General features: G+C 39.8%; 1 protein-coding gene across 3 annotated transcripts in view; it reads right to left on the reverse strand.

The window, feature by feature from the left end:
- Window positions 1-16,209, reverse strand: part of MTM1 (myotubularin 1) — a 97,898-nt gene continuing 81,689 nt past the window's right edge. For 2 of the 3 annotated variants that reach the window (XM_051969315.1, XM_051969316.1), the window contains exons 10-15: window positions 13,580-13,765; window positions 11,348-11,554; window positions 9,995-10,087; window positions 8,319-8,432; window positions 5,205-5,381; window positions 1-2,578 (exon numbers count right to left, since the gene is read on the reverse strand). In XM_051969315.1, the coding sequence (XP_051825275.1) occupies window positions 2,411-2,578; window positions 5,205-5,381; window positions 8,319-8,432; window positions 9,995-10,087; window positions 11,348-11,554; window positions 13,580-13,765 (945 nt within the window). In that variant the 3' untranslated portion in view covers window positions 1-2,410. The remainder of the gene's footprint in view (window positions 2,579-5,204; window positions 5,382-8,318; window positions 8,433-9,994; window positions 10,088-11,347; window positions 11,555-13,579; window positions 13,766-16,209) is intronic. The other variant, XM_051969317.1, reaches the window with a different exon arrangement.

Genomic DNA, 16,209 nt, shown 5'->3' on the forward strand with positions numbered 1-16,209 from the left:
TTGGATTTTCATAGCCTTTTATTGAATGATAGCCAATTTCACTTTGAAGACAAATGAAAACTTAACCCATTACATTTTTGCTTTCTGATGCATGATCCAACTGAACAAGTTTTTCCAGGCAGTCTTGGAATGAATTACTTCATCAAAAGAAAGGATGCAATCTCATCTGGCCTCTGGATGTCTTAAGGGGATCTACTTAATGTCACAAAACGACAAGACCATTAGTTGCAAGTCTTGCCTTAACGAGTTTCACTCTGGTTGAGTTTATTCTCATAAAGTATCGACTAAATAAAACAATCATATTCAGCTTTATAATTTCTCTCATACAATCAACTGTTCTTTTCCCCATGAAGCTTCGCTCTATATCTCCATCACAGAACTTTAAAAACAAAATCCAGAGTAAAGGCAATTATGCTTTCAAATCTGTATTATAAAGTTATATATGTAGAAGTCGCTCAAGCAGAAAACATATATTTGAGTCTCCTTGCTCACTGAATTAATGCACTTACTTAAATGCCCGTTAACTAATACTTAGAGAGCTTTTGAAGAACCTTAGAACACTGCTACTGAAATACAATGAAAAGCATACAAAACATAGAAAGAGGAAATTATAGGTAGAAATCCTGGGAATTTAGAACATAATACAAATAGTTACTTCCCTGAAAATATAGTGCAATCTTTTTAGTACAATACATTGATCATAGCAGGTGTTCAATTATTATTGCAGTGAAAAAGTTTTTAGAACACATCCCAAAGTCCTATTAAGCTTATTATGCTTAATTTTTATGGGACTAAAACGTGTGGTTAAAATGCAACGCATGATATTTACAGTGTTACAGTGTTTAAAAAAGAAAAAAGCGTGATCATGTCAAAAGCCGCTTCTATACTTACATTATGTGTATATTACACCACTGCACTTCGAATGGCTTATTTGGTAGACCCATACAGCTATGGCCTATACAATAATTTACAAAGATAAGTTTCTTCTTGCTTAGATAACTACTTGAAAATATAATCACATCAGCTATAAATAGTTCTTTACAAATTACTGTAAAACATAGTGAATGTATCTGAATAGCCTAAATGCTTCCCAAAATAGGTTTACCATATGAATTAGTTCAAATAGCAAAGAGAAAAGTTTGTGCTTCTTAAACTGCATTTAATAGCACTGAAAGGCATACCCGAAAAAAAGCAAAATTGCCAAATGCTTCAAGTAAGAGGTTGTAGAGTCAGTTTTATGTCATCGCTGGAAAAACCATTTAAACTGAAACTTCTCACAATCCTCTCAAGAAGGACACACATCCTCACATAAAATGTACCCACGGAGAGTCACCCTAGATGTACAATGCAGCAAAAACCCACAGGAGAGATGCTCGATCAAAACTTTGGTTCCTATATGCAGGCTGCTCTGGCCAGGCACAGATTTTCAGAAAATATTGACAAGAGCAGCACAGCGGTGACATTTACAACGAGGCTATAATGAGGTTTTGTTCCAAATTGAAAACCAGTCCCTATTTTAGACAACTTCTCGAACAGAAGATATTTTTAAAATGCTTGGAAAGCTTATAAGTGTTTTCTCATATTTAATTGAGGCCTACCAGAAAGATGTTTTCTTGGAAAAAAATAAACCTCTCTGAAATATACCCAAATGGACCTGGAACTGCACCGATGGGGTGTCCCTCCCAACAATGGAGCTCCTGACACATCCATACTTGCCCAGACCATGCAACTCTTTTCTCCATCCTTCCATAAGTTTGCCACGGGGTGAATTTAAATATGTCGGAGACAAAGTTTCATTTCCAAAATGAGGAAAAACTCTCACCTACAATGACTTTTCCTAAATGCATCATTTGCAATGGTAAAGAATTTGGCCATTATTTAAAACATCTTACTTCTGGAGACCTACACTAAGCAAGTTTGAGTTTTATATTGGCATTAACACTAGCATCTTTTATATCTGGTTGCATTTTAGACAATGTAAAGTAACATAAGCTGTTAGAATCAACTCAGAAAAAAATCTATTTCTAACTTTTTAACCTCTAATTCAAAACACTGAAGCTTTGTTTAAATACATAAAGTAGATCGTATCCATAGCATTTAAGATGTAAACTACAGTTATGTTAATATAAACACTTTTAAAAAACTAATTGCATTACGTTTTTTCTCAAAACCCTTCCTAGCATTCCGATGGCTGCGAGAACGCTGCATCTCCCTCCAATGGTAGACTATGAAAGGCACATGTTTAAAAGGTTAGGACTGCGCTAGTTCAAGCTCTATGTGGATGCGCTCGAAAGAAAGAAAGAAAGAACGAAAAAAGGAAAACAAAACCCTAAGAAAAATGTGCAAATCGGAAGCATTCAAAAATTCCTCTTTTAGGACGGAGATCTAAACTAGCGCCGGGATTCTCCCTTTAAAAGGGAGTTTGGACATGGGGCATCATTTGGGAGGTGGTCGAAGAGGAAGCCGAGGAGCCGGGGAGCTTGGCGGAATTGGTCATTTTCATTTCTTCCAGCCTCTTCACGTATTCATCCCGTAACGCCAAAAGCTCCATGTAACGCTGCTCCACTGGGTTTGGCTGCTGGAGAGACACACACAAAAGGGCCACCCTTTATTTTGACCATACTGCAAAATGACACTTGATTAACTGAATTTGCCTTGAAATCGATACATTTCAACAAAGATGATCAAATAGCAAAATTCCATTTCTCAATCTGTTTGTCCCCATTAACTTCAAATTCTGAAGATACCCATTACGAGTTCAGCCAGCAGACAACAGCACACAGATGTATGTCCATATGGTTTCCTTTTAATTATTCTAGTACTGCTGCAGTGGAATGACATTTGAAAATAATTAAACACGACTCAATCCCATGCTGTTCAGCTTGCTACTATCTGCTGGAATGTTTTGTCTTTTTTTCTTGACCTAATCAGGTCCAAACCATGCCCACCCAAAAAAATTGTGTCCAAAGCAGTCAAAGGACAGTGTGAGAATCACTGGCAAGCTAAAGGTAAGGGGCAGGGGAGTGGTGAAGGCAGGGGGTGAGGGATAAAGAACAACAGGGGGTGAGAGGTGAAAGGTGAGAGGTGAGGGGCGAGAGGCTAGTCTATCATAGCGCTGTTGGTCCTTATATGATAAATGGCTATTTTTGATTCTATTGGGAATATTCTGCTTCTAGTTAATGAGAAAACTGAAAAAGTGTACTGGGGCTCTACCAAAAGCACCACCAGTCTATTTGGGAATTCTGTCCGGGTTTTTTGATTTTCAATTGTTTTAGGGGGGTAGGGAAAAGCTGAGGCACTGAAGAGCTACTGATCATGTTACAGTGGTCCCCAGACCCCAGTACTTGGAGATCCACCTCTATGGAGCATCTACTTCGATGTTTTTTCCTCCACCTAAATATCGTGACCCTGGGCCACATGCCATGCACCCTTTAGGGGCTCCAATCTTGTCTGCTTATCAGCTAGATCACAGCTTGCTGACTATTTGGCTTCCCGATTAATCCCTAAATGCAGTGCAAAATTGCATTACAATTAAATTTTAAGGTCTTTTTATCTCAACAAATCCTATGAAAAAAGTCCAGGCACAGATATAAAGGATGTAAAGCTATGAGGATGCACCCCATTGTGGTAAATCATGCAGACAATTGACTTCTTTTATTCCTCTGTTGTCTTCCAAATGAAGAACATCGCTATCCATCCAAGCTCAATTATATCATCGAGTCTTCAATTACTCTGAGCTTATGTGACTATGAGGGAAATAGATTCTACTTGTCCTTTTCAAGATGGGTTTTCAAACACAATTCTTCATTTATTATTTCTCCCTTTATCTGGTCACAAATGAGTTGATTTTGATTCCTCTGATTTTCAAGGAGACCTCCTTATTGCCCAAATAAAAAGGAAGCCGACAATCTCTTCAGAAAGCACTGACCTATTACTTCTAATTGCTGGTGGCAAAAAAGATCAAAATAAACATAGGGAAGCCAGATTTTATGAGACAAGTGCAGTGTTGTAGCTATGGGGTATTATTAAGGAAAACATTTTCCATAATTGCAGTTAAATAAAAAAATCCGGTAACCCTGGAAAAGTATTTCCTTCTTTACTTGCTATCGGAAACACAAACTCTTGCTAAGTAAATTCTCTCCGTGTGCTTCTGAAATCACAGACTCAGCCGGCCAATGTTCTCGGGCCGAGAATTCCATGCTTCCCGAAAGAATCCACATCACTAAGCAGCAGGAGCCTTTTTCATGCAAGCACCAGAGACCTTAAAACACAAGTGCCAGCTTGAAACTGGCAACATACCGATGAGAGAAAACAGGACCCTGACTGGCATCTTACCAGTTGTGCGAATGGGAGAAACAATATAGGAGACAGCACATAGAAAAGGGAATCTGCTGGTGCCCAAAAATTCCTGTCTCAATAAAAGCATGTTTCTTCCCAAAGGCTGGATTCTAAAGGTTGGGCTGGTGGAGACAGCATGTTCCTAAATCTCCCCACCAAAACTTCAGGGAAAAAGTTAAGCAGAAGAATACCGAGTACTTGTAATGCTCGGAACAAATAGCTAAGTGAAGGGATACTGGGCTGTTTGGTAAATGGTAGGTTCCATGGGCTCAAAATGAGATGCAGGGCTTTTCACTAAACGAAACACACACACACACACACACACACACACACACACACACACACACACACGGCTTTTAATTATGGTCGGTAAGTGGCCAAAGAAGCCTTGTGGTTCAATAACCAGTCAGTTATCCTTCTGGAGTGAAGGACCCTGATAAAAAGAAATAATTCTCATGCCAGGACCCTAGTAGATATAGCAAGACCTGAATGGGGAAAGGGAATATTCCATTTTCTCATTTTGGCCTCTAAGGTAGGGTAGAGCAATGTAGTATTGTCTATGTGACAGCTGTCAACTTGATGATGGTAAAGGAAGTTCCTGGATAAACACAATTCAGAAACTTCCAAACTTCTGTCGATGGTAGAAAGTTCATAAAATATCACAGTGTCTAGGTTGGCTTTTAAATGGACTGAAGCTACTGATCTAAATAAACTCCAACAAAGGAGAACTCACTTCCAAGTACCTCTTTTGGGCTTGGTAGTTTTTGTCATGAGATTCAAAACCATTCCCAGCAGCATGAGCTAAGATGGAAAAGAATTACTGATCTAAAACGTCACTGCCTTGCTAATAATTTCATTTCACTTACCTGTTGCCTCATTCTGGTGTTCCATCTGATATAATAATTCACCCAGAGCTCCAAATGACGCATGCTGGCAACTGGGTATAAAGCTCGGTTCAATTCCTTAGTATAAAAAGGGTTTGTGTACTTTCTTTTATCACTGTTTATCATTGACCACAAAGACAGAGTTTTCATCATGACTTTCTGTAGAAAGAAGAAAACCAGAAAGCCTGGGTGAGAACAGAGACACCCCAACAGGTGAGCAGCATGTCAGGCCACGCTTGTTTCTAGAGGGTGACCCATCTGGATCTCTCTTAATTGCAAGGAAGCTAGCAAAGCTCACAGAAACACAGAATTAGAGGCAGGAGGCCAAGCCGATGAGAGTTCAGGGTCGGAAGTCGGGAGGACTGGGTGCTTATTAATTGTGTGGCCTGGACAAGTCATTTAATCTGTTTTCTCATCTGTAAAAGGGGGATAGTAACAGTACCCATCTCTCAGTGTTGTCATTGATGTCCTGAGGATCGGATAAGATAATATCTGTAAAGCACAAAGCACAGTACCTGGTCCACAGTAAGCACCATATTATAAATGTTACTTAGTTGTTCTTGAGATAGGCAAGTTTCTTAACCTCTCTAAATCTCAGTTTCTTCATCTATAAAATGGGGATGAAAACAACACTGACTTCAAAGGGTAGTCGTGAAGATCAACCCAATTTGCACATGTTAAATACCTGACAAACCTTAGAGCACTCTACAATTACAAGCTGTTATTATTATTATTATTAGTCACTGGGTGCAACTCCCTCATTTGCTACATGAGGAAACAAGTTCCTAAGGGTGCAATGATTTGTGCAGGATGAACTTCCAGTTCTTCAAACTCCGAGCCCAATACTCTTTCCATTGGTCCGGGCTCCATGGGAAGCCCTTCACCGTCATTGGTGAGAATCCTTTTTGGGGAGCTTAAGAAAGATGCCGAGTGGCCTGGCGACCCGAGCAAAAGTGTTTCTGGACTAACCAAAAATGTGGGTCACATATGGATCGCACATTTTCTTCCAAGTGATCAGACAGCTATTATTTCCTTATTTAAAAGTGTTTGCAGCAGATAATTCGTTTTTGTTTTTGTAAAGCCAATGAAGTTTTCATCTTCTGTGTAAAAAGGGAAGGCATTATTTAACTGCTGGATGATTTATCCACACAGAACTAACATTCAGGTGATCTGGAAACGCCATCCATATAACTGAAAGTTCATTAAAAAAATTTAGAAGTCTGTTATCTTATAAAACAATTTTTCCAAATTGATCATTTCTATCAAATACTAGTTATTTTTTGTTGTTTGTTCGGTTTTTGCTGAGGCAGTTGGGGTCAAGTGACTTGCCCCAGGGTCACACGGCTAGGATGTGTAAAGTGTCTGGGACCAGATTTGAACTCGGGTCCTCCTGACTTCAGGGCTGGTGCTCTATCCACTGCGCCAACTAGCTGCCCCCAAATATTAGTTATAAATGAGAGAAAGAAAAGAAAGCCTAGGAAATAAATGTAGTAAAGAAAAAAATACATAGACAATAAATAAAAATACAAAATATAAATTTCTTGGGCAGCTACAAAGGCCATATATTCTATTCCTGCAGCCAATAAATATTTATTAAGTGCCTGCTATATGCCAGAAACTGTGAAAAGTGCTGGGGATACAAAGAAAGGCAAAAGACAGTCTTTGTTTCCAATGAGCCAACAAGCAAAAAGCTTTGTACAAAGAAGCGACAGACAGGATAGATAGGAAAAAGACAGGGGAGGCACTGGGATTAAGGGGAATTGGGCAAGGCTTCCTGTCTGAGGTGGGCTTGTTGCTAGGTCATGAAGGAAGCCTGGAGGCAGAGATGAAGAGGGGGAACATTCCAGACACCAGGGCTGGAAAGAGAGGGCTCTTGTGGGAGGAGCGGCAAGGAGACCAGTGTCACTGAGTGCTACTAGAGGCTGTCGGTGGGTGGAGGTGTAGGAAGACCAAAAGGGGGGGCAGGCTGTGTTTGAAGGTTTTAAATGCGAAATAGTGGATTTTCTTTTTGAGCCCTTAAGTGACAGGGAGCCCACTAGATTTTATTAAGTGGGAGATGGGTCTCGAGGTTAGATCTGCCCTTTTGGAAGCTCCCTGACAGAAGAGGAGAGGATGGGCTAGCGTGGGGGAAAGTTTGCTTGTGGCAGGAAGGCCATTGTTCCAGATGTGAGGCACAGAGTGGCAGAGGGGCCAGATGTGACAGATGTTAGGAAGGTAGAAATGAGAGAATTTGGCAACAGAAATGGATATGGGAGATGAGAGAACATGAGGAGTCAAGGATGACAGAGAGATTATAAGTCTGGGTGACTGGGAGGATGGTGGTACTCTCTCTGGTAATAGGGAAGTTGGGATGAGGGAAAACTAAAGGGGAGACAATGAATTCAATTTTGGACATGTTAAGTTGAAGATGTCTCTTTTTAAAGATTCACCTATTTTGTACAGACTTTTCCTCTCCAGGTTTCATGCCTGACTCTGAACCTTTCTTTCCATACCCCAGAAGTCACCCTGGAGTTCACGCCACCCTTGGACTTCTCACTCTATACGTACATTTACGCCCCTGTGGTCCACTCTTCTGATTTGATGGTTCCTCCCAAAAACTTTATTTTACGGAAAATGCCCATGCCAGTCATGCATTTGTTACTCTTCAGGACTCTGCCGGGGACCTTTTCTCCCTCCTTCCACTCCTCACTCTCCCTACCCTCCTTTAAGTTTTCATAATGTGCTTTCTTCTCTCATTAGAATACAAGCTTCTCGAAGGCAGGCAGGGATTATTTTTCTTTCTGCTTGCTCTTGTATCTCCAGTGCTCAGCACAGTGCTTGGCACAGAGAACACGCTTAATAGTGTGGACTTAAGCTGACTTGCCAGAGCTTGATAAGCCTTCCTAGCCTTTACTACCACGATAGGCCTTAAGGTTATTTTCTTCGTGGGCATCAGCTTGAATGTGAATGGCAAAATGGCACTAAACACAAAAAGCAGCCAAAAGAATCTTCAGCTTCCTTTAAATCATTTGCTGTCATGGCAGACTTCACATAAACCAGAGACTTTGTATTAGAAGACGAAGAAATGTTAGTCATATGGAACTGGAATCTACCCACCTCTTTTTCTCGAGCATATTCACTGTTGAATAAGAAGGTACCGAATCGACAACTGTACAGATTATCCAGAATGGTAACCAAGAATTGTTCATTGAATTCAAAAGCTGTAGGAAACTGGCAGAACAAACACAGAGAACAGATCAAAAAAATAAGGTAACTTGAAAAATGATCAATTATAAAATGAGCATTTCTAGTTTTGTGGTTTTTTTTTTTGCTGTGGGTGCTTTTATTTGAACTGCTCTTAAGTCAGTCTACAGGTAAAACTCCTCCCGACCCCCAAGTACTGGCACTAATCTCAAAACTTTTGGGGAAACTTCATTCACATCTATATTGGGGGCAGGGAGGCAATTCAGGGGGCCAACCATTGTGGTTCTGACAATTAAAAAAAACCAAGTTATTGAGGTGGGAGATATAAAAAGGTCTGGGGTTTTTTAAATGATTACATAATTTGCAAGTAAAGCAAAGCAATACTGGTGCTTTTCCTCATCTGGGTAACGAGCATTTATATTGAAGAGAGGATGCCAGGAAATCACTAGGTTTGGTGAACCCCCTAAGGATAGAAACTGGCTTGTTTTTCTTTATATGTTGTTTAGTGCTACGCCTGACATGTAGGAAACACTTGACCAGAGTTTGAGCACAGTACTATCACCACATGCAAATGCTGTGCATGCTGAAGGGCCTTCCATCCAGAGCAAGGATGACCTTAGACACCTGTAGTCCCCCTAGAGGTGTATACATCTCATGTCACATATTGGAAGCTGGTCTGCATCCTGATTGCTTTGGGAATCCTTCTTTTTCCCTCCCTCTTTCATTCTGTATCCTAAAGAATTGCTTGAACTGTTATCAGACCATAAAGACAGCAGTAGGACTGTAATTAGCCAAACGTTACCTCTTCCAATCCTTGCCATGTACCTACCAAACACTTTTGGCTTCTGTCATGTCTGAAATCTCTGGGGAGACAATCCCTGCCCCTGAAAAGCTCTTCCTTCCCCAGTAGCAAAGAAGACTACAAAACCCCACCCACTCACCCCAGCACCCGTGTTTAATTGTAAGAGAGCCAATGTTGGGAAAGCACTAAAAAAAATGATGGGAAAAACTAGTAAGCCCAGATAATCCTGGGATAGATTTGTTCAAAATGGCAGAATACCAAGTCCTGGTCTCCCAAAAGATGCACTGCTATTTATTTACCTCCATCCACCTCAGAGGGGCAGATACAGTACCTGACGATGAGACGTTTGTCCTACAATCCTTCCTTCTACATTCCATAAAAACCACTGGGTAATTTCACAAGTAGATGACTGACAGTTCTAAGAAGTCTATCCCTGTCATAATCTACCTTGCAGATCTAAAACATTTTTATCATGGTCCTTCAGTTCCCCTGTCTGGGATACTCTACTCCCTCTCTTTTTGACCTACTGAGATCCCATTCATCATTCAACAACACAGCTTCAGTCCCATCCTCTCCCCACTAAGAAACTTGCTGAAACTTGTCTAATTCAAACTGACCTTTCTTTTCTCTAAATTCCAGAGCATTTCCAGAGTACCCCATATAATCTTGCATTTTATGACACGTTTTCTTATACTCCCTACTTTATGTATTTGAGTAATGATACATTTACATGATACATGTATGCAATGATACATCTATAAAATGAAACATATTCTTCAACTTGTACCTGTTTAGACATCTGCCATACACAATCCATGAATTGCAGAAAAATGGGAGAGCGGTCAGTGTCAGCATAATTTTTCTCTCCATGACCTATTCTCTGAAATGAGACAAGGAAAGGTATTTGAATAGAATTTCAAGGAAGCAGGTTGGTACCCCGATTTGCCTTCCTTGGTCTAAGCAGCACCTGAGTTCTGAATCAGAGATACAACACACAAATACTGCTTCCAGGATTTCCGATTTCATCATTATTGCTACTCCCTTTGCCAATATGGCTCCCAAAATCCCCCATCACTTAGAATGCAATCTTCAAGAGTTGTTGTGACCAAAACCATCATCCTCCTGCCACCAGCCTGGTCTGCAGCACACCCCAGTGCCAGTATGGTCACTCTTCTACACCATGACAAAAGATCGGAGGATGGCTGTGGAGGCTTACAAATCAGTACATGACGTAGAAAAAGGCAAGCGGTCCAGGCTTTTGAAATGCTAGAAATTCAGTGTATGCACTCCTCTATATGAGCATTTCAAACCTGGATATTCTGCAGTATCATAAAAGTATTTTGTGTTATTACAAGAACATCTATTATTTTTACTTGAATCTAGGTGGGCTACATTTAGGTGAAGGACACTTGTGAATAAAAAGGAACAAGTTATTTAACAGAAATGTTTTAGGAATACAAAAAACTGAAAAGAGTCCAGGCGATTTTCACAGTTACCAAGGTACCAATGCTTAGGTGGTACAATTTGGAACCGGAGGGTCAGCATGGTCAGTGAAAAAAGTATCCAATAAGGAATCACAAGGTTAGAGTTTAAATCTTGTCTCTGGTATGACTTTTTTTCCATCTAGAAAATAAGGGACTTGGATCAGATAGTCTCTAAAATCCTTCTAGAATTAGATATATAATTCTATGATCATGGACAGAGGAATATACCTCTGCCCTTAAAAACAAAACCCAAACATATTTCTTCACCACTTTCTTTCCAATTAAGTTTTGGCCTCTTATGGGATAGGGATGAAGCATCAAAGTCTATATAAGAGGATTAAAAAAATTAGCACGAGCCTAAATAATAACAGGCACTTAATAAATGTTTGGTGAATTAAAGTTTCAAAATCTGGAAACTACAGAAAGCAGCTCTTTTCCTTTAATGTGATTTCAGAAGATTTCCAATACTAAAAAAACTTTTTAAAATGGCAAAACGTGGTTTTAGAAACACTTTTTATCAATCCAAGGAGCTGTGCATTTTCAAAAGATGTAAAATTCTAATACTCTACAGGCACAGGAAATGCATGCTTCAAACAGCTAGTTTTTCCATCATATACATCTGTAACATTTAAACTCTAATACAACAACAAAATTACCGATGCAAACTTGTGTCCAAAGCTTATCCACTCTTTTTGTATCAATACTTCAAATCCCGTAATGGTCCGGTAGTAGCTGTCTAACATTAACATGGCTAGAGATGTGAGCTGTGCTGTTCTATCCCATCCATCACTGCAGTGCACCAATACTGAGCTTCTCCCAGAGGCCACTTTATCTGCAACTTGAATAGCTCCTGTTAAGACAAACTGTTAAGCAAAAAAACAAAACAAAACACTTTTTAAAATACTGATAATTAAGATGAAGAAAAATACTGCTGTGATTAAAATTTGTTTTAAATATCAGCAAAACCTCTATTTTTTTTTAAAGTTTATTTCTGGTATAGAGAAATTTCTAAGCATGGAAAATTTGCACATCTAGAATCAGCTGATTTTCTCCAATCTAAATTCATTCAAGAAGTAGAAAAATTCCTAATGAAGTTGCTTACATGGATGTATTTATGAACATGAATGAGATTATGCGAAGGAATAATGAACAAAAAATTGAGGAAACTGACTCCAGAGAAGTTGGATTAAAGTGGCCTCCAAGTCCAATCACACTGGATTCCATGTTCTTAGAACTAGAAAGACAAAGAAGAGAAGGAAAGCGGGCCGGATCCATTGACATTTTTCTAGAGGGAGGATAGCAAAATTTGCAAAGAACATCTCTGCTCAAGAAGAGATGATTTAAAAAGCAGGTTAAATAGCTAGCTCATCAACCTCTAAGAAGCTGCAAAAGAAAGGAAAAAATGACGGGCAAAAAGGGTGACCAAGAAAATAACAGCAAGTGCCAACTTCTCATCTCTTGAAAACTTCTATCAATAGTCTGGACATGAATATGAAGAGGAAATAGGCAGGCCTTTCACAAAGGATTTTCCACAATAAGCTGGCACACAAGTGGCAAGAATATAAGATCCCACTGAGTTTATTGTTCATTGAGCTTAAAAAACCCCTCTGACTCATCAGAATAAAATGCAGCGCTTAAAGGCTCTCCTCCCAAAGGTAGTCACCAGTAGCAGGGGAGATGTGTGCCCAGAGATCAGACAGAAAAGGATTCCCTCCCTATAGGGTTCCCCACATGTTATATACAGATAACACCATACTAATCACAAGGAACCCCAGAACCAGAACACGATAAAGGTCTCACCTCAGTGATAGAAAAGACTGGGCTATCTACAATGGAACCAAGTGATAAAAAATGCCCATTGCCCTGATAGTACCACGCAGCTGGCCAGACAAGTCTTGAGTCAGTCCATTCAAATGTTTGTGTTATCATTACAACTGGTCATTTCTATAGTCATATGGAAAAGAACTCTCAAAATTCTAATGGTCATGTGACAAGCCCGGTATTTTTCCTTTGACTGTAGTACCTCAATAAAACCTCATAAATCTAGGACCAGTCAAGGAAAAGTCAAAAGTCAATGATAAAATCAAACTGTTGTTAATGAGGTTTTATCATTCTTACCATTTAGTCTTAAAACCTTAGTCTTAATTCTTTTCTTCCTTTCCTTCTCTCCCTACCTCCAATCAATCACTAAATCCCATTAGAGCCTTCCTTCTTGGAAATTTCCCCCCCCTTTCTTATCAAATATCATGATCCCAGGCTAAAGAAAATGTTTTTTTTTTAATTTAATGATTACTTTATAATGACAACATTATTCCTTGCACTCGTTTCTTTTCCGAATTTTTTTCCTCTTCCCTCCCTCCACCCCCTCCCCTAGATGGCAAGCAGTCCTTTATATGTTGGATATGTTGCAGTATATCCTAGATACAATATATGTTTGCAGAACCGAACAGTTCTCTTGTTGCATAGGGAGAATTGGATTCAGAAGGTATAAATAACCCGGGAAGAAAAACTAAAATGCTTTTTAAAGAAACGACATAAGCATTATACACCAAAGAATGTATAATAAGCTTATCAGTGCCCTAAAAGCACGATGAAGCTCATTAGAATGCGTGTGGGAGAGTCTCCATTAAAGAAACACCTGAATCCAGATTCATCAGGGCTACTTCCTTTATTTAAGCCATGTCTCCCACTTCCAGAAAGTATCGATCAGACAGCAAATTTCCAGGATTAACATGTACTGCCAATTCAGTACCACACTAGGCTGTATTCAATAAATGAACAGCGGTAACAAATTCAAATGTCCATTACTCCAAATAGAAACATTTCATAAATTAGTGGACAATGATAAATTAAAAAGTCCCTGACTTTAATTTTCGAAGTGGACTTACTTTGACATGTTCTAGCCAATGAGTTGACTCCAAACTTGATAGCCAATGAGATTCTTCTACATTAGGATAAACTATATCCTTCAGTTTTCTTAAGGATTCTCTCATGACATGAATATTGTGAATATCCAGGAAGAAAATTTCTGCATTGTGATAGACATCATCACTTTCATATCCTCCCCCTGTTGCCTAAGAAAGAAAAAAACATGCAATGTTTTCAAAGTGCTTTATAATCACAGTTTTACAAATGAATTGAAGTAAGTGGGGCAGGCCTTGAAAGGTCCACCTTCTACACAAATTTATATGCAGGTATAAAATTAAAGTGAGTTACTCATGGAAAGAGAATACACTCTGACACGGAGGGAGAAACAAATATGCCCGATTTTATATTCCAAATGATTTTTTACACAATGTAATTAAAGTCATCTTTTTGGTCAGCATTAAATACTTAGGAGAGGAGAGGAAAGCTGGGTTATTACTATGGCTTCTCATTTTAAAATCTGTTCCATTTAGCAATGGATCATCCTGCCATTGTAATAAGGAACAGTGATTTATGTGTAAAAACCACAGCGTCCATCTGTTTAAAGACAACAGTGGTCTGCGTTTTGGCACATCCTAGGGAAAAGGCTTGAGAACTTTGAAGGAACACAATCATCTCCACCAAAGGCTAGTAAAGAAGGAAAGTATACACTAACTCAGGCTGACTGTTAAAAGGGTGAGCAAGAAGGCATTAGTAAGGCTGGCTGCCAAGAAAACATGATTGGAAAAGGACAGTCACATTATAGATGTCACATAAAGGTTCCCTTTCCTGTCTATTTCTAACCCTTGGAGGGAAATGATGCAGTAGCCTTAAGGAGGGGGAGAGGGGGAAAGGAGAGACAGGAAGGAGGAAGGAGACTAAGTCAGGCATCAAACATCCAGAATATCGACTGGATTGAACAAACCTCAAAGGAGGAGAAGGATGATGATGATGGTAGAAGGAAGGCAACGGGGAACGAGGAGTCTTCTGACTCCCTATTACAACCAATGGGTCTGAGATATGGGTGAAAGCACAACCACTATTCGAAAGGATGGCCAGGTACGGTCACCTTTTCCTCAACAGGTGGAAGCCGGATCTCAGTGAGTGTCAGAAGATGGAGAGAATGAGAAAGGAAATGGTTTCAGATGAAAAGAAGTTTATTAATTATGGAGAAGGCATTCTAGAAAGCAGAGTGGAAGGGGAAGGTAGATTTGGAGTGGAACATTTGAGGGGGGGTCGAGTTTAAGAACATCAGAGCGAAGCATGTGGTGATGATGTTGTGGACAGATAAAGCTGTTGCCAATCAGTAGTTAATAAATATTAAGTGTCTACAACATGCTAAGCACTGGGAATAGAAATCTGGGGAAAAAGGCAATTCTTGCCCTCAAGGAGCTTACAACATGACAGAACCTGAAGACCAAGGGGCCAGGGAAGGTCTGCATTGGAAGCATCGTGGCAAAAGTCAGGAGTCCTGGAGTGCTGCGATGTTGGGTTCTTCAGGTCATGAGTGTATCAAACTCATTTAGGTGGTGAGTGGCAGGGTCATGGCTTGAACCCAAGTTCCCTCATTTGTAAATAGTCACCGGCAAGCTCTACTATTGCAGCATTCACCGAGAGACACAGTTTTACTAAGTACAGATGCAGACGGCATTGAATTTGGATAGAAATGAGATTGACTTGTTCCACAAATTCAAATACGGCTTTCAAAGTATACAACTACCTTTCCAATGCCTTGATATTTTAAATACCTGCATTAAAAAGATTTCCATGGAAATAAAGTATAATTTTATATATGCCACTAACTCTTACAGATCCTGACAGAAAGAAACAGAAGGTCTATATTGTAGAACTGGGGCCAATCCAACAAGTCCACATTTGGCTTGGAAGGGTATTATGGACTTTTATTCCAGCTGTAGGTATCTCTTTTTAAATTGGATTGGATCTGTACCAATCCTAAAATTATCTGAATCCATGATGGCGCAGACAGGTAGCCGGAAGCATGCTGAGGAGTTTACCAGGAATCAGATCTTTCATGATTAATGAGTAAGGAGGCGACACTTACAGAAGCACTGAAAGCTTTTCAGAATCTTGTTTCATTCCAGACACTATCACAGGATCATAGACTTGGAGGTAGAAGAGACTGTGGAGGTCAGCTAGTGCAACTCCTTCATTACCAGATGAGGGAACTGAGGCCCAGCAAGATTAATTAACTTGCCTAAGAGCTCACAGATAAGCAGCAGAACCAGAAGTCAAACCTCTCCTTCCAAAGCCAATGCTTGGGAGTCCACCTGGCAAGGTGGTTGCCCTCTGCATTATAAACCTCTGACAAATAGAGATACACTTGAGGTTATCCCTAGGCAAATTGTCCAGAAATCCCAGTTATCCAGAACACAGCCTGGAGCAAGGAGGGAAAAGAAAAATTCCCGGAGCACTCAAAATCGATATTGCAAAGCCAGTGCCCTCATGGCCCACTGCCTCATTTTAGAGACAAGCTAATAGGTGTTCCTGTGTCTTTTTCTAGCCTACAACACACTATAAAAAGGTAAAATAAGAGGCCTGCTTGGTGCAGGCAAAAGGAGAGTAGTAAGAAATGAGAGCTGACGACTCTATAGAT

The sequence above is a fragment of the Antechinus flavipes genome, chromosome X, assembly GCF_016432865.1.
Source record: "Antechinus flavipes isolate AdamAnt ecotype Samford, QLD, Australia chromosome X, AdamAnt_v2, whole genome shotgun sequence".
Taxonomy (NCBI): domain Eukaryota; kingdom Metazoa; phylum Chordata; class Mammalia; order Dasyuromorphia; family Dasyuridae; genus Antechinus; species Antechinus flavipes.